General features: G+C 36.7%; 1 protein-coding gene across 39 annotated transcripts in view; it reads left to right on the forward strand.

Moving 5' to 3' along the window:
* SLMAP (sarcolemma associated protein) overlaps positions 1–23830 on the forward strand; it is an 86330-nt gene that overhangs the window by 51020 nt on the left and 11480 nt on the right. For 7 of the 39 annotated variants that reach the window (XM_054215700.1, XM_054215698.1, XM_054215702.1 and 4 more), the window contains 7 exons: positions 290–340; positions 4489–4551; positions 10686–10742; positions 14061–14141; positions 14406–14465; positions 20122–20244; positions 21029–21103. In XM_054215700.1, the coding sequence (XP_054071675.1) occupies positions 290–340; positions 4489–4551; positions 10686–10742; positions 14061–14141; positions 14406–14465; positions 20122–20244; positions 21029–21103 (510 nt within the window). Of the gene's footprint in view, positions 1–289; positions 341–4488; positions 4552–10685; positions 10743–12101; positions 12251–14060; positions 14142–14405; positions 14466–20121; positions 20245–21028; positions 21104–23830 lie in introns of those variants that run through there. The other 32 variants (XM_054215703.1, XM_054215713.1, XM_054215706.1 and 29 more) reach the window with 12 other exon arrangements.

The raw sequence follows: 23830 nt of genomic DNA on the forward strand, positions 1-23830 counted from the left end.
TAACAGGATTTCTTACACGCATATATATGTGTGTGTGTATATGTATGTATGGAATAGGCGGTAATTACATGGATGATAATAACCCCTTATACGTTTGAACAAACAGGAACATGATCTGTAGTGCAGGAAAACACACTAAATTTTGCCTGTTTTGTTTGATTAGATTAGATATTTAGGAGGAGGAGGACGTATGAAAAGCCAGATGCATTTCACAACTCTGTATTTATAAAGAAACAAAACGCAAAATGTTTTGCTTGATTCCAGAAATAATACCCTTTCTTAATCCTAGGCATACAAGTTGACGACTTCATACCTAAAATTAATGGGAGCACAGAGAAAGGTAGTGTATCTTAAGGCTACCTTTTGTCTTACGGTTGATGTTTGAAGTTGAAAAAATTCCAAGTGTCCTCTAAAGTTTTACTTTAAATAATATTGTGTTAAAAATGAAATTCTATTTGTCCACTCCTCTGACCAGCGTTTTTTTTTGCTTAGACTTTCAGTCTAGATGTTTTTAGAAAGTTTTATAAAACTTAATGAGCCAACTTGGAAGTCGTCGTCTTTTTTTTTTTTTCTTTTTCTTTTTCTTGGGCTCTCACTGGAATCAGTAGGAGTCTACCAAATGATGTCAGGATTGTGATACAAGAAAGTGGAAAACTCATTGACTTTTTTCCTCTTAATTTTATTTTCCCTTGCAACACAGACATATACCATTTTTCTAGTAAATTGGGTATGGTAAGTAAAATCAGCAAAACATTTTTTTCTAACTATAACATATGAAAAACATGAGTACATGAACTACATAAATAGTGGAAACTAACTGTTTAAAAATCAGGAATGACTTTATGTAAAACAGGAATGAATACAGATTGAACTAATTGATGGGTTTTTAAAAGACCAATTAGTTAAAGCTAAGTATTTTAACTAATATATCTTAACATACACTTTAAATGTTTTAATAAAATTGTCTCATAAGACTATGCCGAATATCACATACAGCAAAGATTATTCCAGTTATAATTCTAAGTTCACTAAATTGTTCCATTGGCTAAGATATATTTGTCCTCTTAAAATTTAAATTTTCCTCGATGTAGTTGCCTCAGCACTTGCTGTGTCTTGCTAGATAGCGAAAGCTCTGAGGGATGCTGGTAGCATTAAAGAAAGGTTGGGGCACTTACGGAACTTGTGGTTTTAACTAATATTCACAGTGTTTGAGGATTACCGTATACATTTTTGAAACAAAATTTTAGAACTGTATATGCTCTAATTCTTAGCTTTTTTACCTTTTTATTATAAATGAAGAACTTCTTAACTAGGGAAACTAATAGCAAAACAAAAGTAGTTAATCGTGGCATAACCTCATGACTATTTCTTATTTGGGGCAGGAGGAGAGATCTGTCAAACACTGAAAGGAACAGTACAAAACCCTTCCCTTAATCGAAGTACTAGTTATCCCGTGGTATCTTAGCATTTTAGGCACTCGGCTGCGGTGCACGCTGAGATTAGCAAGCAGGAGACTTAATGTCTGTTTCCAGTTCTCTGAACGGCCATATTTTATTTTTAGGTACATCTCAAAGATGCATAATTTTAGGTTGATAATACTCTTAGTGCTTGATAGAATGGTTGAGAAAGAAATCTGCTTTTAACTTTTTTTTTAAATCATCAGCCCCAGAAAATAGTTAACTTCTTTTCAAAGTAAAACTGAGGTACTACACAGGGATTGTGATTCTTCATTCTAGTCACGTAAACCGTAAAAGGCTTTGAAAGTTAAGTTGTTGGAGGTTATTAGAAAAGCATGCAGTACTGTGGACAAAAGTAGCTCGGAGCTAAATTGAGATTTTTAATAAAAGCTTTCAAACTTTGAGTGCCAATACATAATTGTTTTAGAGAAACACTTGATAACATGACACTAAGATTGATTTTTTTTTTTTAAATAAACACTTTTTTGTATGTTTTAAAATTGTTGGCAGGAGTGTCATGTTAGTTTTTAAAGTACTGCTAACTCTTATTAGTCTGAGTTTAAAAATTTTCTGAAATATCATTTCAAATTAGAATTAATTACTATGTGATTATAACAAATATTCTTGTATCACCGATATTCACTTTTTTTGTCACAGTCGAAGCAATCCCTTTTTGACTTATTTTGGATTGTGTAAGAGTCAAAATGTCATCTGGATGGATGCATGAAAATATAGATTCCTCCACCCTATAAGTAACAGTAGAACTTGTGCTTAAACCTGCCGCTTTCTTTTTGTTTATGAATATGAACAACATATAACTGCTCATTCAAGTTGTCTTTGTCTGTTTATACAGTCTATCACCTTTTTCTGTCATGCATCTACCATTCTATTTTTTTATTCTATATTTTAGCTTAGTTTTCCATTATTCTGTCCGTTGTACCACATTCTTCTGCATCTCTGCTGTACCTGGTCCATCCACGTTTCCCTGGTGTTTTAGAGCTTTCTGGCCCGTGTTCTCTTCATGACAATCTGTGCCTTCCTGTATCTTCCTGTCCTTTATTGCGCCCTCATATAGTGACAGATGGGCAGCAATTTTTTTCTGCCAGATTTTGGATTTTGTTCTCTTGAAAGCGGCAGGAAGCAGCTACTGTTTTTTTTGCTGAGTAGTCTTGTGTTATTTTAGAAGAGCTAAGAGTTTAGGGGATATAATGTAGATTCAGCAACGTTGGCGGTGAAAAAGGTTGTAGCTATTTTGCATAAAGGAAAGATTTTCCTTGAAGGCAGAAGTCAGAAATTCAAAATTTTGGTCTTTGTGCTAAATGGCAGAAAAATTAAAGGAATTTTTAAAAGTCTCCTCTGTCTGTATACAAATGTGTACATACCACCGCACCCCCAACAGTCAGAGGAAAATGGTGGTAAACCCATGTAAAATCAGTATGTGTTTTAGGGTTCCTTTTGTCTATCTCACAAAACTTCAGGTCAAGTCCTCAAGATATGTTTATAGGCACACTGCCTAATTGGTGCAAGAATAAGAACTTTACACATTATTTTTTTCTGTGGGTGTCCATAACATTAAAAGAGCTGCAGTCTGAGTAGAGGAACTAAGAACTCATGTTACAGTCTCTCTAGAGTCTTTTTGTAGTGAAGCGTATTGAGATGTTGATGGTTAGGCGCTCCTTTTCTCTCATTGCACATACGGAAAGGCTAGTGCAGAGGAGAGTAAGTTTCTTGTACCTCAAGCTACTGATAAACGTTGTGTAGGACCGAGTTATTTCAGTAAGTGCTATGTTTCGCAGGGAGTTGCACTACCCCTGGCTTTCATATATACATTTTGCGAGCCATATATTATACGAAGAAAGATACAGGAAATTTGTATGCGGTCACTTAGAGGATCCTGTAGAAAGGCGGAAAAAAAGAGAAAAGTTTAATCTGGAGAATAAATGTTACAGCCATGGTGCTGGTTTGTGTACTGAAAAGCAGCCTTTTCAGATTGCTAGAGTCTTGAGGTCAAAGGATTTTTGAGGTTCTCTAGAAAGGAAGCGTTAGCACCTTTTTACTTAAAGAGGTGCAGATTCCGATGGAGTTGGGAGCTGAACAAGGTCCCATTGACGGACTGGGGTAAACCTGGGCATTGAGACTAGTTTTAGGATCTCGACTGTAGAACTGTCCTTTCAAAAACTGTTGTTTCTGTTCAGTGGAACTTAGTTTAAAAAGTAAAGGAAGGTATTCAGTGACACTTTTAAAATAAATGTTTTTCATTTCAAGAGGATATTGGATATGAAGAATAAACATGAAGACTAAAGAAAAACTTATTAAATGCCCTTTTAAAGCTAATAAAAATGCTGAAGAATATACGTTGAATACATGTTGTTTATTCCTTCAATGCCTCAATTTGGTATTTGCAATTGTCCATGTCTGATTATGAATTAAAAAATTGGAGGAACTAGAGGCATCAGTGTTATGGAGCTGCGTGTTTCAGCAATGTATCAGTTTTAAGTATTCTAAATGTATTGTGATTTAAATATCACTTACGTGCATTAAGCTTTTTGTAAAAAAAATATGAAGTTGTCAATGGAAATTTAGTGGAAGTCACTTGTCACCACCTAAAACCTGAAAGAGCAATACAGCAAATGGCAAATGCGGAATCTTTGGACTTCTAATAATTGGTTCTTCCTAAATTCGGTTAAATAAAGTTGTTGGTTTTTTTTTTAAATAGCTTCTATTGAGGTAAGGGGCTCTTTATTATGCTCAAGAACTGCTGTTAGATTTTAGCATTTAAAAGTGCCCTTTGAAAATGCGTTTACAGTACTTCTTTCTTCTGATCAGTTCAAGAGAGTAATCTATTTTCTAATATCACTCAGACATCATTTCACAATTTCAATGTCTTGTCTGTTTGCATAGTAACTCAGATTTCAAAAGTTCACTGTAAATACGCAATTACAAATACTGTTAATATACCTTTCAAACTTTTTGTTGCATCAGTTTGAAAATGATAAGAAGATGTAAACTTAAGTGTTTCTTTCTTTACTAGAGCACTTTCTTTCAAAGAGTGGAGGGGACTGCACTTTTATTCATCAGTTCATAGAATGTCAGAGTGAGTACAAGAGTGTTCATCACATTTGCTTTAAAAACAACAGAAAACCCAGAAAAGGTGGATAAAACTCAGAATTTGTCACTACTATTTAATATTTCTGTCATAGCAGAAGTTTTCTGAGCACAGAATTGTGGCATTGTGATAGCGAGCAGGTGCCTGTAGTAGTAAGAGGATATCTTTGCCCTTGCAGAGCGATGATCACATTGTCTCTTCTTAGAGTTAGTCCTGTCCTCTGACCAATAAAAGGGTGGCAATGTTGCCCCATTATGCTTAAAACTGAGTGCCGTTTTTCACCTGTTACGAAGTAAGAAGCTGAAAGCCTAACGCTGTCAGTTTAAGCAAACATCCCAGGGGCAGTAGGACAGAGATAAGGTAATGGTGCCTTTTCTTCATTTCACATATCTGTAATCTATCTGATAATTAAAGGTCTGACAGAGAGCAAAAAGGAAAACAATACCTTAATTTTTATGTGGAAATCTAAGAAATTCTTTTAAGATTCTAGAAAATAGAACACAAATATGCAGTACCAATCTTTAGAAAGATGTGTTGTTCTGGAATGAGAAACAGGTTTTCAAAGCAAATGGCTTTTGAAAACGGGTAATAAATCAGCGCAGTCTGCGTATCTGGAATTAAAGAAAAACTTAAGATGTTAATACTCTTTGTCCACTGAGAGAAAAATATCATTATGATGGAGAGAAAAGTGCTATTACACTTCAAAGAAAACTCCTTTGTAGCATAAAGAACTATTTTTTGACTCAAGAGGTTACAGAATTATGTACCTGAAGTTGAGCAGAGAGAAATATTTATAAGCAGAAATAAGACAGTATTTTTTTTGACATTATGCCTGTTGGACTCTTCCCTTTTAAATTTCAATATGGAAGTGTAACAGACTTGTTTGACTTTACTCCTTGTGATATGGATTGCAGTGCTATAAACTGAATAACAGGATACTGCTAATATTTGTCTAAGAAAATTTAAACTTTACTCATTTGAAAAATGTTTATTTTAAAAAGTGCATTACTGGTAGCTGTCTTCTATCAGGCTGAAGTGTAAAATAATTTTAAATTTTGCAAAGATCTTGTATGAGTCCTCTTTATTCAGTACATAAAAATGACCTGAAGTTAAATGTTTGAGTAAAAATATTTTTTGTCTAGAGTGAAGATGAGGAGCAGGCTGAGTGATGTTCAAATGCAAATTGGTTGCCTGTTCTCATTTTTTGGATGTTAGTTTAACCTATTTTAGCAAAACTTGTCTTAGTATCACCTCTGCAAACTACATGTGACCAGTCTTGTCACTATTGAGAAGCAAAAGCGGCCATCAGGATCTAGTAAAAGATTCTAACATGCAATTGAAATAGTAACAAAAGAGTAAAATAAAGATCAATTTACTCATTCTTCCTCTTTCTTGAGAGATTGAAAGCTAGATTAAAGACACTTTAAGGCCTCAATTGCATTATTTTTAAGAGAGTGAATATGAGCTCAAAGGTATTCTGCATTTTTTGGTGCCAGTATAAGGTTTTACTATCTAATCAAGAAAAAAAAAAAGGATTTCACGTCAGCAGCTCGTGTATTTATTTCTGGACTGAAAATCTGTCTTTCCCAAATTCAAATATGTTTAGTCAGGCCCCACAAAATCATGAGGTCAAAAAACTGCAAGCGGTGGGATCTGTTATTTAAATTTTGTGTGTAAGTGCTGCCCTTCAGTCCTGCGCCTGCCTCTTCGCTCTCTGCAGCAGTGAGGGTGTAGCTCCGAGGTCGCCAGGAACTGGAGTTCTAAGACACACAGAAATGCTTAAGTGTAGGAGAATATCATAAAGACTGGCGATGTTGAGAAAGAATATATAGTTCATCATATGATACTATGCTATCATAGAGATTTAGTTATCGGAAAGAAGCAGGTTTATTAGTCAAAAAATAATAATATGATAAAAATCCCAGAAAATAGGAGTCACTCATTGAAGTTGTGTTATGTAGGGTTTGCTGGTTTATAGTACAAGCAGAGGAATGAAAACTATAGAATCTGCAAACCATAAGAGAAATCTTAAAAGAAAGGTGAATTGAGACAACTGTGCAGCTTGTCTAGAAGAAAAGGGTCTGACTTGTGGTGGTACAGAGGGGAAGTGCGCATCTCCAGAGTTTTGGGGAAGAAGCACTTAAATTGGGAAAGCAGAGGCAGAGAAATGAGGGAAAACAGCGTGAGTCAAGGGACTGGAGTGTGTAAGATAGCCCAGGAAGGAAAATTAGATGATTCAACAATCTATACAGTTGCTACAGAGATATAAGGCAGCTGAAAGCGCTTATCAGTTAAGACTAATCGAGACTTCTGAAGGTACTAAATCTACAATTTTTTTTTTTGGTGGGGGAGTAAAAACAAGTTGCAGATCTTATTCAAGCTGCATTGCAAGTGATTGCACTTGGTTAGCATTGTTTCTAAAATCTGGCTTCTGTAGGTTTTTAAATACATTTTTAATATTTTTTTATTTTTTAAGCAGAATACAGCTCACGACACTGTCCAGTAATCTGTCCTGATCTATAACGTGAATGTTATGAAATCTTGCTCTGAATGATCTGGGAAGTCTGTTATTTTCTAATCATTACATCGAGTTCGCTTGTTGCTCATTTCATAACTTTTTTTTTGGTAACCACTGGTGAAAACCAGTGACATCAACAGCAAAAGTCGTGGTGGTGCTTTTTATTAGTACACGGTATGAGTTATTACCAGAACTGGTGATGATGTATAGACAAAAGAGAGATGTGCTGCCCTACTAGCTTCCTGTCTTTCACTCCAGTCTAGCTCTTCTTCGCGTCCTTATTTTTTTTCCTCTCTGTGATGAGGAAAATTTTCTATGATTTTGAAATGCAAGTCAATTTTTTCTTTTTTACTAAGTGGCTTTTTGTTGGTTTCTGTTTTTTGTTTGGTTGGTTTTTTTTAAATTTATCTATCTAAAATGACATAATTTTTGGATGGATTGAATGTCTATTTCCATTAATTTATGACCTGCAGATGGCAATTACAGCTGCTTAGTATCACTTTTTTCAGATGGTTTGAAATTTGTGTGTTGAGGGCCAGGTTTCCTTTAATTGGTCTTCAAAACTGGTCTCCTTCAAAGACTAATTTGATACTGAAACACAAAATGTACTGGGGGCGTGTTACTTCAGTAATTGTTATAATGTTAACAGATCTTAACTATTATATTAACTCAAAGTGATAGGCAACCTAAATCTAAAAGGGAGTCCTTAAATTGAAAAGATAGGAAATGCCTAAAAACCTAAAGGAAAGCTGCCTTTGAACTGCATTCATCGGCAAAAAGAAACATAGACTGTCTTAAAGATGAACTGAAAGCTTAACTTCAAAGCAGATTATATCGGTTAAAATTACTATTATTTATGATATGTATCAGTAACTCTTTGTTTTCTGTTAAGTAGTGACTGGATAGGATGAAAGATAAAAGTTATTTATGCCAGACATTAAAGCTAGGATCCTCACCCTAAGTTATGTAGAGCCAAAAACGCACGTCTTGATTCAGGGAATATGTGGCTGGATTTAAAAAAAAAAAAAAAAAAAAAAAAAAAAAAAAAAAAATTTAAGTTTATGAGGTTTTCTGCTTTTACTTTCTGATTGTTGTGGATTCTGCTGTTTTTAGTGACTAGGGTGGTAACAGAGTGCAGACGAAGATCCTATGCAGTTCACTGACCTCAAAATCCACTTTTCTGTTTATCTAAATATACATAGGCATACAGAAATAAACTATTTTTTGTTGGCTCTGAAATATACAAATGCTAGCATTCCTAAAACACAGAGAATGCTTACTTTGGTACGTTTGGTGAGTTAGGAGGGATGCCAGTCCCCCCGTGAAGGGTACTGGGCGAGGGGACTGGTGTGTTACTGCTGAGGTTCCTCGCTGAAGAAACAGTGTCAAGAAGGATGCTTCTGTACAAATGTTGAAATTCATAATGAAGGTTAGAAAATAGTAAACCACCATGGAAAAGAAAAAAAAAAAGTCGTCTGCAGTATTCTTTACTCATAGGAACTGAGAATTCTTACAAGTGTAAAGCGCTACTGCGAAGGTTTCCATTTGGAAAAACATCTGGCTCAAGAAGACTAGATTCTTTGTTTTGTACTGTAATTTTTCTGGTTTTAACAGTTACTGAATTGTGAAAACTCCAAGATCTGTTGATTCCTAATGCTAAGTTTTCTTCTGTGAACTGATTATAGAAGCCTATTTGAAGCTAACAGTCCAGCATAGATGAGGCGTTACCCCTTCAGATCAAGCAGTTGGTAGCTACTTGGAGTGTGCGGTTTTTGCTTTCAGATAACTTTTTTCAGACATAAGGGCAGAATTCCCCACCTGCTTTCTTGCTGCCTTCCTCCCCACCCCCCTTCCAGCCTCAGATGAGTACTGAAATAATCACGTATGAAGACTTCTGTTTAGTTTTTTTTTATTTTTTTTTTTTAAAAAGTTATTTTATGGAAGACAGCTCATAGTATCACTCAGTAACTCTTCACGTGTGGCTGCAGTAACCTGACTCCCGCCGCGGTCCCTCCTCGGTGAAGGCACAGGGACTTTCTCCAGCTCTGACGAACTTGAGATTGTTCTGAATTTGGATGATGAGTAATCTCCTACAGTTGCTTGAGATCTGAAGCCAATCCTGAAAATCCAGTGTGCCATTCAGTGTATTTCTGAAGCAGTATTTTTAAAATGTTACAGGAATGCTGGACAGTATTTGTAGGCGGAGGAAATAGCTCTTCTTAGGCTGGTTTGTCTGGCTGTAGGGCTGGGAAGGGGACAGGACGAGCTTTTGGCCATGTAAACCCTTCTTCAGACCTTGGTTTTTTTTTTTTTTTTTTTTTTGGTCTGAAAGCTTGTCTACTATTTAGGGTTGAAAAAGATATCTCCATGCAAATGTTGTCCTGCGTGTCATGGTTACAGCAACAGACCATCAGAGGAGTACAGAGACTTAATCTTCAGAGCTACTTGAAGCTGGACATGCTGACTGAAGCTCACTTTTTTTTTTTAATTAAAAATTTGAAAAGGATGTACTGTCATCCAGCTTCCTTAATCCGAACTCCTCCCATGTGTGCTGTTCCTTGGGTCTTCTCTGTGTCTCAGCTCCCTGTGTGGAGCACGAGGGGTAACCATTGCGCCGGGTCCCTGCCTGGTGGCCCGGGCTGGGGCAGGGAGAGCGCGGAGGAGAGGCAGGGGCGGATCCAGCCAGGGGTTTCGGTGGTGTAACAGCTCTCAGCATTGGCTGAATTGCAAGATTTACTGCGTAGAAATTGATGATGTGATCTGTAAGATAAGTGACCCTCTATAACTTTGCGTGTTGGCATCACTAGCAGGTTGTTAAGGAATTTGAAATAATGAAATTTCATCTGAAAAAGAAATTAATTAATTACTGGTTCAATAGCTCTTTTAGTGTCTTCGATCAATCCAAACCTTTTCTTCCCTTGGTCTTACTGTTAGCATTCGTGTCCTAGCTGGAGTTAGGATGAAGTTAGCAATCTGGTCTCAAATTCCATGGTTTAGGTTTTTATGCACCTGATGTACATGAACAGACTTCCCTGTCAGTGTTGTATGTAAACCCAATTTTGGTGAACCTGAATGTGGTGCATGCACAATTTTTTGGAAGAAAGACTATTTCTGCGTACCTTTCATAGGCACTGGTAAAGCAGTTGTGATGTGGAGGTGGCTTCTCATTTGCTCTTTTATTGTGGCGTATTTCTAGGTTTCTGCTGTTTTGGGTGGTTATCTATTTCAAGCAACCAGCTCTTAGAATTCATTTTTTTTGATAACTGTAACTTGAGAAATGTATTAATTATTTAATGCACCCAGTTAGATTTAAAAAAAAAAATAATAAAAATTAATTTTCCTAACTTCTCATTAGTGAATTGAAGCATTAATAATGTAAGCTAATAAATTGCGGAAGAAGTAATTATGCACTTTATCACAAAGTTCCAGCAGGCTTGTGTCTCTGTTTCATTATTCCATGCCAGAATAAAGTTTTTGTTCGGGCCGAGTAGGAAGTAATATTATCAGCTTTTAATTTGGTCATGGAATGTACTCTACGTAGATGTGTGCAGGGAAAAGCTTCCTTAATTTGAGCTTGGAAAGTAACACTTATTTTGTTTGGCAGACAAGATCATAGATGAAGGACATCTAACCAAAGTGGAAGAAACAAAGCTTTTGAAAGGTTAGACTTCTGGATTATTTAACTGTTTTTGAAGCATGTTTTTTATGTCACTTCAGTGCATGTTCTGTCTTAAACTGGCAGTTTGAGTTTTGTTGAATACTCGCTTAAGGAAAAAAAAAAAGAATCAATAAAGGGGAGGTATACTGTTCACTGAACTCTGCTCTGAATACTGTTGTAGGGTAAAAAGATTTAAAGGAAATGATTTTGGAAGACTGAGTGCATGAAATCCTAGTCTTCGTTTTTGACTGAGTTCTTACCTGAATGTGCATTTAAAAAAAAAAATTAAAATATAATAACTTTTGTAAATAGATTTAAATCTTTAGTGCCTGCATAAACTTCAAACAGGTTTTTGTTTTTATTATAGGGCTAAATAGAAATAATGTTTGGTCCAATTTAAAGTTTTAAATAAAAGTGTATTTTAATTTGACTTTTTTCTAACTTACACTCTCATAACTTTAAAGTAGCTATTAACCTCCTAAAAGTACCTTTTCCAAGTCAAATATAAATGTGCATCTCTAACTTTTTTTTCTTCTGTATAAAACAAGTGAAATACAAGGAGCTAATTAAAAAAGGTTTATCTTGTCAAGGAACAGTCACCCTTAACTTGCAGTGCCAAAATCAGGAATGCTACGAAGTGTGTAGATCAATATTTCCTGTCTGTCTAATAATTGAGATTGTTTGGACTTGTAGGCTGGCTCCGCTTTTGTAGCTTTTTATTAATGTCTAGACATACTAACTCATTTCTTTACCCTCTGTCCTTCTGCAGAGTGTTACTGTGTTGAATAAATGTTAGGTTGTTAAAAGTTCTGGTACTTTAAAGACATTCAAATTTATCTTCTCTTACCTTAATGTATGAAATTGCACCTTTAATTTGTTTCTGTAGGTGAGTAAGCTATAGACAACCTGCCATATTTGGGAAAAGAATGCATACAATAAATGTAACGTAACACTTGCATGCCAGTTATCTTGCAAAGCGCTGAGCTATTTTTAGTGTTTGTTAATACATTCTAACTCATCACTTAAGTATGATGTCAACACATTTTAATACACTTCATCATTTTGGCTATATTTATTCTGCTCAGTTTTATTATGGGAAATAGGGACGACTGCTGTGAAATAATATAGTACAGGAAAGAGTTTTGTGCTTACGACTCTGGCTCCAGAATAGGAAGCGGGTTTTTAAACCGTTTCCCTTTTTGACTTCTGCTGCTTCAGATGTAGAAACTGATGCATCTTTCCTCTGGTGCCAGCTCTCGTTCCCTGTTTCAGGGCTAGGAGGGTAGGAGGGAGGAAGAAGCTGATGTCCCGGAGGGTGGGTGGGAGGGGAGCGTGGGAGGGAGGTGCGGGGAGAGAGAATTAATTCAGCGGCTGGGACTTGGGCTGTTCCTCCCGTTTCACTCAGAGCAAGAAAGCTGTTTCCATGTGTGACCAGATATGGTAAAGTTAGATGGATGCAGATATTGCTCAGCTTAGCACTTCTGGAGCGGACACTAATGTAAACGACATGGGTGAGGCTTTTAGGATATACTTTTCTTAATACTTTAAGAAGAATGTATTACTTGGTTTAGTAATTATTATGGTTTTAATGGGAATCTTGTGAGCTTGATTCTATATGATACATGGAAAATGCTTTGTGTTGTAACATCTTTAGTTAAAAACCTTATTCCTAAAAATAGGAAAGTACCCTTTTTGTTTTAGCAAGAACCACCTCCAAACATCAAGTTTTTAACTGCTCCAGTCATTATGAGCTTTGAAGTCTGCTGAAGTCATTTGAGATAAGTTTGGAATAGCTGCCAGGTCCGAACCCCTAGTGCGCTTTAAGCGTAGGGATGTTTTCCCCTTCTCCCTCTCCGGTGATTTCGGTTACATTAAGATAAGAAAACTCTGGCTCTTGATCAGCTTCTTTGTTTGTACTTGCCTTCTTCTGTTTAATGTACAAGTGGATGTTATTCTGGCACAGAGAAATAGAAAACTTTTCATGTTAGCTGAAGAAAACATTTTTTTTTCCTACTAAGCTATCTGTGTTTTGTCATCTTGCTAATTTCTCAGTGTAAGTGCATGGTGCACGTTTTGGGGGTGTTTAGTTCTGTTTGTTCTCTTGTTATTTGAAAAAACAATGCACACAAACTTTCTTGTTACTCCTTTGTTTTCTACATGTTTTCGTATACTAACCCTATTGGTATTACTTGATTTATTGCTGTGCATCTTTTTTCCTGTGTCCTGGTACTTTTTTGTTGCATCTGCAGTATCTATACGTGAAGAAATTATTTGTGTTCACCGTGCTTTTCTGCATATATATTAGAAGTAAAGTCTGTATTCTAGGAATGTTGTGATGATGCCTTTTTATATTTATATCTCGCTACCTGGAACTTGAGACTCGGAGGAAACCTCTGTTAATCTGTGGGTGGGCAGTGCTGCTGTCAAACCAAGGCTCTGCGTCGTCAGCCAAGAAAGACGTCGTTATGTTTAACCTCACCTGCATCTTGGTGACATGGTTCCTCACTGAAAAACCCAACCCAAAAAAAATATAACGGCATCATAAAGTATTTAGACTCTGAGTCAAGGACACTTCTGTGTGGGAAAAAGATACACTCATATAATTAATTCCTTTCGCCTTTTGAAGATGTCTGGTCTCTATTAGAAGTTTAGAACTGGTTAAAAAACCCAAACCACAACTGTGTGGCTTCAGTGAGCTGCATGTAATAATGTAGTGAGTTGTGTATGTACAGATATTTCATAAAGGTATTTTTTTGGCGGAATGGATGTAGACTGCCTTCTCTTAATGCAATTTGAACTGAAAATTCTTTCTAGAAATTAGTGTATTAATTTATATTGCTGTGATTTACTGTTTCATATCACACTCTTTTTTTTTTTTTAACAGTACAGTATATACAGGACTTGTTGCTATTATTTTATTTGACCAAAATACTGAAGCACAGTTTTATTCTTAACAGCAGTTTCTTTCTGACTTGTTACAGTATCTGCATTGTCCTAGTTTTCTTTTCGTATTTGTTCCCTGATTGAATCAGCTTTTGCACAGAGTTCCAACTGGCAAGAATAGAGCTTTAACAAAAGTTCAAGCTGTGCCTGAGGCCGTTGCGTCCCCTATTGAGATGGCAGGCTTGATTAGTGATGCTGAATCCATTTTAGCCCAGATTTACAAAGAAATAAGCAACCGCCAGGTTTTTAAGTGTTTCTTCCACTATGTTGTTTTCTATTATTATCTGACATTTAGCAGTAGTTAAATAGAAGAAATTACGATTAAGAGATTAAACAAAGCATTTACTGATTGCAGTTGATTTTCCTTGTCTCTTACAGAGAATCAAGCAAGAGTCAAAGAATCTGATCTGTCTGACACTCTCAGTCCAAGCAAGGAAAAAAGCAGCGACGACACTACAGGTAAGCGTTTAACTGAGGTCTCTCTAACATCTAATTAGTTTGCATTAAATCACAAATCGCGAGCGTTTTCTAAAATAGCTGAGAGGGTGTGTATTATGCGGAGCCAGATACAAGCTTAGAGCAGTACGTCTATTTTGCGACTTCATAATTAACTGTTGTAAAGGGAGAAGAACGTAAAAGCTTCTCTTCACTTAAAGAATGCATATACGAAAAGCGTCTACAGTCTGTCTGCCCGCTGAAAGGTGTGGGGTTTGTTTTTTGCAGATGCCCAAATGGATGACCAAGATCTAAATGAACCTATTGCTAAAGTAGCTCTTCTAAAAGGTAAACAAATTAATTTTTTTAACGTTAGATGCATAATCTGTATATACATATATCTTTTTTGGCTACCTGTTTTTTATCAAATGCACCTTGAAGTAGAGTGCTGAAATTCAAACGTTTTAATCGTGGTAGAATGGCATTTAAATATCAATAATGATTCCTTTGGGTGATGTAGTATAAAAGCATACTTCTAAGTGCTAATATAGAAATAATTTGTGCTTAAAGCTAGTGTCTGCACTCACCAACACTATTCTAGGAATTTACACATTATAACTTTAGAGTTATAGCAGTCTCACATACACTTACGTTAGGGCTAATGGCTGCGGGGAGGGGGGATTCTTCCACCACTGACATGTTTTAAGCGTTGCCACATTATCACTGTCAGAAATACTTCTATTAGTTTGCACCTGATGGGTTAAAAAGAAAATCTAAAATCTTCTTTTGGTTAGCACACAAGATTTGAGGTTAGCACACAAGATTTGAATTTCCTGTTGTAACCGTATTTAGAATGATTGCTGAGCCTGAGCTTTGAGCTTCATACCGATGACGTTGTTTTTACTGCTCTTTGCACTGAAGGCATGTACTTAAAACTTGATTAGCAAGCTAATGTTGACATATTCATGAGCTGAAAAATTTAGTGGGATATCAATCAATTGCTAACATTTAGCGTACTGAAAGTTACTTTTAGGATTTAAGTACAATTAGACATTTGATAAGATCTGTAAAATGATGCCTACGTCGGGATCACAAGTAAAAAGAATGTCACAGTTCTAGGTTTCACTGTGGTTTCTTGTCTTTCTGAACCATGAAGATATGTAAAAGAGCTTTTTTTTCCTGTAGTTGTATACACTTCTCTAAATTCGTGACAGAAGGACTTCCAAAAATTGCATATATTATATATGTTTCCAAATAGTGAAACTAAAATTGATTTTGATGTTTTCCAGTGGATATCAGTTCAGCAAAGCAGTTTAAAAAGGAGTGTTTGAGATACTGAGCGTGTTCCATTTAGATTTTGCTCTGATGTCTGCAATTAATAACGAGTATATTCAGTGACTTCCTATGTTAGAAGGTAGAATCTGGTGATGTTGTTTGTCGTGATTACGATAGTCTTATTTTTGGTAGTAAATTTGGGTTTAGCAGCAAGTTTTATTTGAAAACAAAAAATTCGGTTGAAAAGCACGATGGCCAAGATACGGCTGCTGTGAGCACCCTGCTTCCTGGATGAGAACGCTCTCGTGTCGCGGCGAGGGCCTGGCGGAGTTTCTCTGTCCGGGGTGTATTAGGCTGGCAGGGAGGGTTAACTGAACTCTTAAAGGACTAAAATCAGGTTTTCTGTAGTGACGTGGAAGCAGTCTTCTGCCACTGTGGATGTTCTCATTGCTTCATCTGTCTTTACCCAGTTGAAGATTTAAAGCATAACCATTACTGAACTTTTAAGTTAATAAGTAGAAAAATACCTGTTTGCGTAGACCACTTTGCTATTGAATTACATACTGTAATTAACTAAAATAGTTGGAATAACTCTTTTTCTTTTGAGGCTCTTTATGGGCCTCTATTTTGCTCTCATGAAGCCATTAAAGAATATCTGTGCAGTGAGTCATTTGCCTTCATAGTTCTTGTGAAGAGCCTGTAAACCCACAGTTTTGTTTGAGGTTTTGTCAGAGAGCTACTTCATATGCCTGACTTTGCCCTAAAAAGGATCTTATTTGCCACAGAACGACTTTCAAGTGGATTTGTTATGCAGTCATATAATTGAGGAAGAGTGAGAACATTTCTGATCTGGCAGCTGTTTGGAATGCGGAAATGGCCGCTGGAAAAGGCAGCGTTCCTTTTTGTTTGACTGTTGGAATTTAGAAAACAAATTAAGGGAACAAGAAAATGATGAGACATTTAATTGCCATGGTTTCCTCCAAGTGTATTTTCCATCAATAAACCTTGAGTGCATTCAGGATTTGTTTCAAGTTTCTACAAGTTGGAGTCTGGCGACGGGGAGGAGGAAAAGCTCTCAAAGCTCTCACAGATTAGTAGAACTGCTTTCCCCCCCCGCCCCCCCCCCACAAGGTGAATGACTTTATTAGCCATTAATAACAGTTCCCTGGATGCTTCTGTTTAGACAGGCTGTTTGTGACTACTTATTGCAATGTTAAAACCAGGTAAATGTTAAACAGATGGAAAGAAGCAATAAATGTCATTGGAAGCTTAGTTACCTTGTTCTTATCAGCTTCCTTCTATTTTCATAGTAACTACAAAACTCATCTGTGGAATCTTAATAAAAAGTGTTTTCAGTTGAGGGTTTGCTGAATAGTGGTAGTTTACATAAGAAATTTAGAAAAATCAGCACTGGTCTGTTGATCGAGAAAGTTTGGAACAGTTGTTTTATGTTGCAGTAGCCCAATATTTTATTTTAAATGTATGATACAGTTTCTATAGATTTTATGAAGCTGAAGAAAACTCAGGATTTTAATTGTTTATCTGACTTCACCTGAGTATTCTGAAAATAATTAACTCAATAACCTGGGAAATCCCACAAAATTCGGAAGGTGAGCTACTCTGAGGCTTGGAGAAATACCAGCCTGCTCGTGAGGTTGCTGCCGCAGGCCCGGCCCAGACAGGTAGGGGCTCACTTAGGACCACAGCCCGTGTGCGGTTCTGTATCATCGCTGGTATCAAAACAAAAGCGTAAAGGCAAACATATAAGCAGAGCCTGCTTAATATCTTCATGTTTGTAAATATTAATTTAATCTGAGTTTTGCTTTTCTTTTGGTTTTATTGCAATTTTATTTTATAGATCCTAAAACTGCAAATTATTCCTTCACACACCATCATATTCTTTAATGATTTGGAAATGGTCATTTTTCCCCAAAACCGACCCACGGGTTAGACTTCTTTTCTTGGGCCAGATTGAAGGAGAAGAAATTTTTGTGTGCTTTGGGACTCATTTGTACAGATCGTGCTAATTTCTTTAACAATTTTAAATCTACCAGTAAAGTTGATGTTAAGGAAAACCTCAGAGCGTGTGTGTGAAACAAAGTGGTGTTAATTAAGAACCTTTGTTGTAACATGGAAAACAATTTGATCACAGATGAAAATTTTCCATAAGGTAGAATAAATGAATGAGGGTTTTCAAAGTGCTGTATTTGCCTTTTTTTTTTTTTTGGGGGGGGGGGGGGGGGCTTTGTTGTAATTAATGACAGAATTCTTTAGACTTCTCTGGGAACAGTTAGTCCAGTGCTGAGTGCTTCTGGAAATTGCTCAAATATTTTTTTAATTGCAAACTTTTTTACGTTGGTTCTCAAACCAGGTTTTTGTGATGTGACTTTTCTTCCTGAGGGAACTAATTTTAAGCCTGATGATATCTAGTAGTTTTATTGTTTATGAAATAGAGCAATCCTACTCGCTAAGGAATTTTTTTCAAAACTCGAGTTAGCACAGAAATTGTGTTTGCTTTGAACTAAAAGGCATTAAAGAAATTTTTCGAGTTAGCACAGAAATTGTGTTTGCTTTGAACTAAAAGGCATTAAAGAAATTTTAAGTTTGGGTAAGACTGAAAAGCTGTTATTTTCTCGTGCTGGTATTTCTTGGCTTTCTATTGCATTTGAGTAGGAAAGGGTTTTTACCTTGATTGTGCCTTTGCTAAACTGAATATCTTGTCCCGTAAGTCGAGTTCCTCATCTCCTTTGAAGCAGTGTTATCTTTTATGATGTGTAATTTAATTAATTGGAAAATACTGTCCACCAGAAAGTTCATTTAGGGTGTCCATTGTTGGGCTTGGGACACAGCTTCTTTATCAGGCGTGATTTGAGCATAATTTGTCAACTTCCTCGTCCATTTCTTCTGAACAGTCTCATTAAGGAGGGTTGAAAATCTAATTGCCCCAAGTCTTTATCCATGAGAAGCTAAGAACAAAACACGTTCAGTAAAGACAGACTTGAATTTAGAACTCTAGTAAACTATAAAAGAAAGTATTTGGATGAAATATGTAGTCCTCTTTGTTCTTTCTGCTCTCATAATTTTGTTCTGAAAAAATCTAAAAGCACATGTGTGCCCTCAGCTCCACTCAATCCCACCAATTCATTACTGTGAGCACAGGAAAAACAGCCTCTGTTCTTAGAGGGACACGGTATGAATACTTAAGCATAATTTGATAAACAATTACTTTAATGAAGAAAACAGCAAAAAAAAATTTAAACTACCTTATTGGTGATGTCTACAGTCAAAAGTGAATGTCAAAAGTGTAATGACAAACTAAACTACAGCTTGTATCTATTTTTTTTCTTATTAGTGAAAGGTTCAGACAACTGAACCAATTTATCTTTTGGGCTTCTTATTCAAAGTAGTGTGCCTTTATCTTAAATCCATGTGGCCTGTAGCCATAGGCATTTATTAGCCAGTTAGCCGAGCAGCACATCTACGTTTTCATTCTCCCTCTCCCAACATGTTCAGCTGGACTTCTTTCACTGATTCCCTCCTTTACCTTTCTCACCTAACTGGCTTTATATAAAGTGCTAGCCCTCTACCAATTAGTGCTGCTGGCGCCCAGTGGGAGATCTGTTTCCGCACAGACACTATTCAAGGAAAATTTAGTGAATGGGAGTTTCCTGGTGCGGTTCCTGGCATTGCAGATACTGCAGGCTGGAGTATCAGGCAATAATCAGCCTTCCTCGTTGTCACTGCGTCTAGTTTCTAGCGTGTCCCCATTAGAGGACACTGCTGTTAGTTACAAATACTTGTTTTTCCTCTTTTAATTTCTCCAAAACTTGAGCTGTAAAAGTACTTAATTTGTCTGTGACTGCAAGTCTTCTCTTGTAAGCCCAATAGGTATTTAATATCATTTTAGTTGTGGAGGAGAGCATTATTATTATTATTTAGAGTTTAAATAACATGCAGGGATATCTGATCGTGTTAAAGATATACCTAATATTTTAAGACATAGTGGCAAAAAAAAATTAAGGGCAAAATTTAGCTTAGCATTCACTAGGCCACCGAACGAAATAAGGAGGGTGGGATTTTCTTCTTTTTGTTTTACAAGATTTCCCTAGATTTTTTCCTTTCCTTGTCGTTACGGTCTGCAGAGGGAGAGGAGGAAGCCGAGCCTGCACGGTAGCAAGCCCGTTGGCAGTAGCAAAGCATTTAATAGCAGCTCTGTGCGTAATCTCTTGCAGCTGCCTGGCATCACCCAGCCCGGGGGGAGGCTGGGGCTGTGGGGGTGCTGGCGCAGGACGGGGGGCTCGGGAGGCAGGGGGCGAAGGGGACGCGTTGCTGATAAGCGTGAGCCGGGAGAGAGGGTTGGAGCAGCTTCCTTTTCAGAACACACACGTTGTAAACACAGTCAAGGGTCGTCTTACGCTTGTTGTTCCTTCATTTTTGTGAATCCAGGAATCCTTGCCAATCTATACAGTGTTTTTTAAAAACTCCCTATATCTTGTTTGGTTTTGTTTCATGCTGCATGTTATGTATAATGAATGTTTTTAAGTTTGTATATGTTTTCCTCCTTTTTAGAAGTATATTAATATTTTTTGCTAATATTTACCTAATCCAATTTTGAGTTTACTTTAACTAACTTCAGATGACTTGAATAAAAAGTCGCCAGTCATCACATGGCAGTGCAAATTAAGATGTTGTACAAATTTATGATTTAAAGAAAATGTTCTTTTATCAGATGAATTGCAGGGTGCACAATCAGAGACTGAGGCTAAGCAAGAAATTCAGCAGCTGCACAAGGAGCTGGTTGAAGCCCAAGAGCTAGCTAGGACAAGTAAACAAAAATGCTTTGAACTTCAAGGTGAGACCCAGATCAACTTGGTTGTGTAGGGTATCCATTAAAACTGTATTTGTCAGGTAGTCTTAAAAGGGGGTCCAGTTTTGCTGACTGTCTGTTAGATATATTTGTTTCATAGCGTTCCCATCTCCTGCACAGAATGTCAGAAACGTTTTTGCTTTTTTTTCTAAACTTCATATACAGTCTGATTGAGCTCTGACTTTTATGTTCAAGATAAACCAAAAATCTTTTCGTAGTATTGAATACATACACGAACTCTGTATATTTCATCCTTGCAAAATATATTCATCTACAGATACTGATTAACCTGTATTTCAGTCAGATAATGCACATAATGTAATGTATTCAGTGGTAGTTCTTTAGATCACCCCATCAGATGTGTCGCTGTATCATTATCCTCAGAAAACCGTAGGTTGTTTTTGACAGGAAATAGTATAGTCCAGTTTAATTGCATATTGGTCACTGTTCCCTAAGGGCTACATTTACAGCTTTTTTTTTTTCTCTTCCCAAACCAGTTTGCATTTAGCACACGTGGAGTTTTTGGATCAGGCAACAGATTATATTAATTTCAAATTAATCGTAATACTACCACAATAATGGAATGATGTCTTAATATTAACTTTTTATTAAACTACTTACACAGTTACTAGCTTTGATAACTTACTGAAATAATACGATTGTTTTAATCTTTTCAGTTTAAGGGGAAGTTGTAACTAAAATTAATTACGCAGCTGAAATACTTCTTACTAACAAAAATTTTGGGGTGCATTTTCACTTCCATTTATAGCGCTATTGGAAGAAGAGAGAAAAGCATATCGAGTGCAAGTTGAAGAATCAAACAAGCAAATAAATGTTCTGCAAGGTAGGAAATTATTTTTTTTTTACCCCACTCTTTTAGGGGAAAATATATGGCTTTGGCTGTTTCTGTGGCATCATAAGAGCTAATAAAGGAAAATTTTAATTGTGTTTATGTTTTAAATCTGATTTCTTTCACCGTATCTTTGAATTATATTGTGAGATGTTTCCTGTCGATTCCTCTGGTTCTAATCATAACTAAGAAAAAGCTGAAGACGTCTGTAGCAGATGTCTCTTCTGCTTTCTCTCTCTTCAGTCTTCCTCAGCTTTGAACGATCCAGGGATTCTTACTGTGACTATTTATCTTCAGAGCACTCAGAAGGTTTAGTCTATTTTTTGTGCTACTCGGTCTCTTCACTTCATTGGTAGAATCCTCTTAAATAATTTTATCACTCCAGATCTGCATCCAACCTCAGGGCATGCAGTAAAATTTCTGCAATAGAGACACCATCTGTGCTATTTCGAAAAGAAAGTATGACGGATCATGCTTTTTTTCAGTCCAAAATAATGATAACAGGATGCAACTCGTGTCACGTATGCTGTATCACATTAACTTGTCAGCCTGTGCACGTGAGTGAGCTCATTGGTCAAGAAGCTGTTTAGCCTTAAAATCAATCAGGGTTCCGTTATGACTCTTCCTTAGAGCAAGCGTTAGTTTGAACATCTACTCAGCCATTGGTTCTTATGAAACTTGTAGGAGCTTCGTACCTTGGTACCTTTGTCAGCGTATCATTTGGTTTGGACTGAAAAATGGTTGGAAGGCAGAGGAGCAGACAGGTGGATGGTCTGACAATCCTCACTTTCTTAGGAATTCAAGACAGCTTTACCAAATTACTTTATGGGCAGTAATTTCTTGTGGAGTGTGGTACTTGTCATATACCAGTTACACTGATAGCACTGGTTTATATGAAAGCAAAGAATATTTACATCTTCTGCCATTGCTCCTGTAAAAAAGAGAGGCTTATGCAATACTCATCTTCAGAACAAGAAGAGCAATTTAATTTTGAATCTTGTCCTGCTAATAATGAAAATTCTGCAAGTAAAGAATCGCTGTAGAAAAAGTTAGAAATGAAGATTTGATAGTTACTTCTATGCAGAAAAAATAATTCTCTTTTTTTTTTGAGAGGGGAAAAAAAGATTTCAAGTAGAAGCTTGACAGAGCCAAATGTAAGTTCAAGATTACTCTTGAAGATTACTCTTTGTCTCCTGAACCCTTCAGGAGTGAGGTCTTGCTTACGCTTCCTCCTCCTCTTTCTCCGTGGTAGTTGAGGGTCTTCTGCTGTTCACTGTATGCTTGCTGCTTCCCAAGCTTTTAGGGTGTGACACATCTCACAACTTGAGAAAAGTTGTCAAGATGTCAGGATTCTCTCTTGGCAGCCTCTATGAACTGTAGTGGAGAAAAAAAATCCTGGCGGCTTCATGCAGTAACATTTCTTAAAGGATTTTCATGGAATCAATGTTTTACACCAGCCAGTGCTACATGGCTTTGTATCTTTGTCATAGGGAAGAGAAGGTGCCACAAAAACAACTGAGATCCTGTCTTTACATGTGTTCTTTAGATGAACAGATAGGTAAAGCAAGGAAATTCAAGTAACTTGTCATTACTTACTTAAAAAAAAAAAAAAGACACGTTCAGTTTAGATGAGGTAATGGCTTACTTAAGTAAGAGGTGTAATGGAAGTTTTCTTTCTAATTGCCCTGAATTCTGAAGCACTGGAATACTTCAGAAACCTTCCAATATTCTTGGTAGTAATTTTTCTTTGTAAATTATTTCTACAATTCCACCAAACTTCAGAAGCGCTTGTTACGTGTTTTGGATTTTCAGTTATACCATGCTTGTTTTCACACCTGAACATTTAAAGGGAGAGTTGTTCGGCAACAATACAGACGGCAGGAAAAAAACACATTTCGTTGAAATACTGCCATTACTGAGAAGCAGGAATTTAGGTTGGCTTGATAAAGAAAATAATATCAAGAAGATATAGTTTGAAAAAACTTACTCCTTTGCTCATTAATGGGCACTTGCTGTGTTAGCAAGTCGTAATTCTCAGTGGTTTAGAAACGTGTGGTTTCCTAGCATATTGGTTTGGTAGGTTCGAGGCTTCTAACGTAAGGATATGTGGAAGGGCAATTGTTAATGTTTAATGTGGTGTTTTACTGTCAGCTTGTTCTCATCTACTACTTTGTTTGCTGTTCTCTTAGTGTAAGCCTCTAGAAACTATTTCCAAACAACTGAGGTGGTAGTAAGCCTCCTGTTGCTCACATCTATTTAAAAATCCATCATGCTGTGACTGTCTTTGTTATGGAACAGAAGCCATTTCATCTTACACAGAATTGCTGTGAAATCTAACTTACTGTTGTCTATAACAGCTCTTATCTATTACAGTATAGAGTAACTATCATGCTTTTTCCCCATACTGTCTTTTTCCTCCAGAGTGTGGAATGAGGTAACTTGTAAGTTCTGTAGTTTATCTAATGAGCTGAATGTCCTGCTGGAGCCTGTTTGGAGAAGGTCGGGGGGGGGGGAAGTTGCATTTTTCTTCACTGTGCATCAGCTAACAAAAAGTTTCTAGTTGGTACCTGCATATGAATTCTACCGATATTACGGTATCTGCAGCTACTGAAAAGCATCAAATGCAGTCGTCATGAAAGTGCAAGTCTCTCTTGAGTAGTTTTTATGCTATGTCAGTTTATGGCCTGACTCGCTCACATTCTCCCTGTCATCTTCTATAAT

The sequence above is a fragment of the Rissa tridactyla genome, chromosome 10 (genome assembly GCF_028500815.1).
Source record: "Rissa tridactyla isolate bRisTri1 chromosome 10, bRisTri1.patW.cur.20221130, whole genome shotgun sequence".
NCBI lineage: Eukaryota > Metazoa > Chordata > Aves > Charadriiformes > Laridae > Rissa > Rissa tridactyla.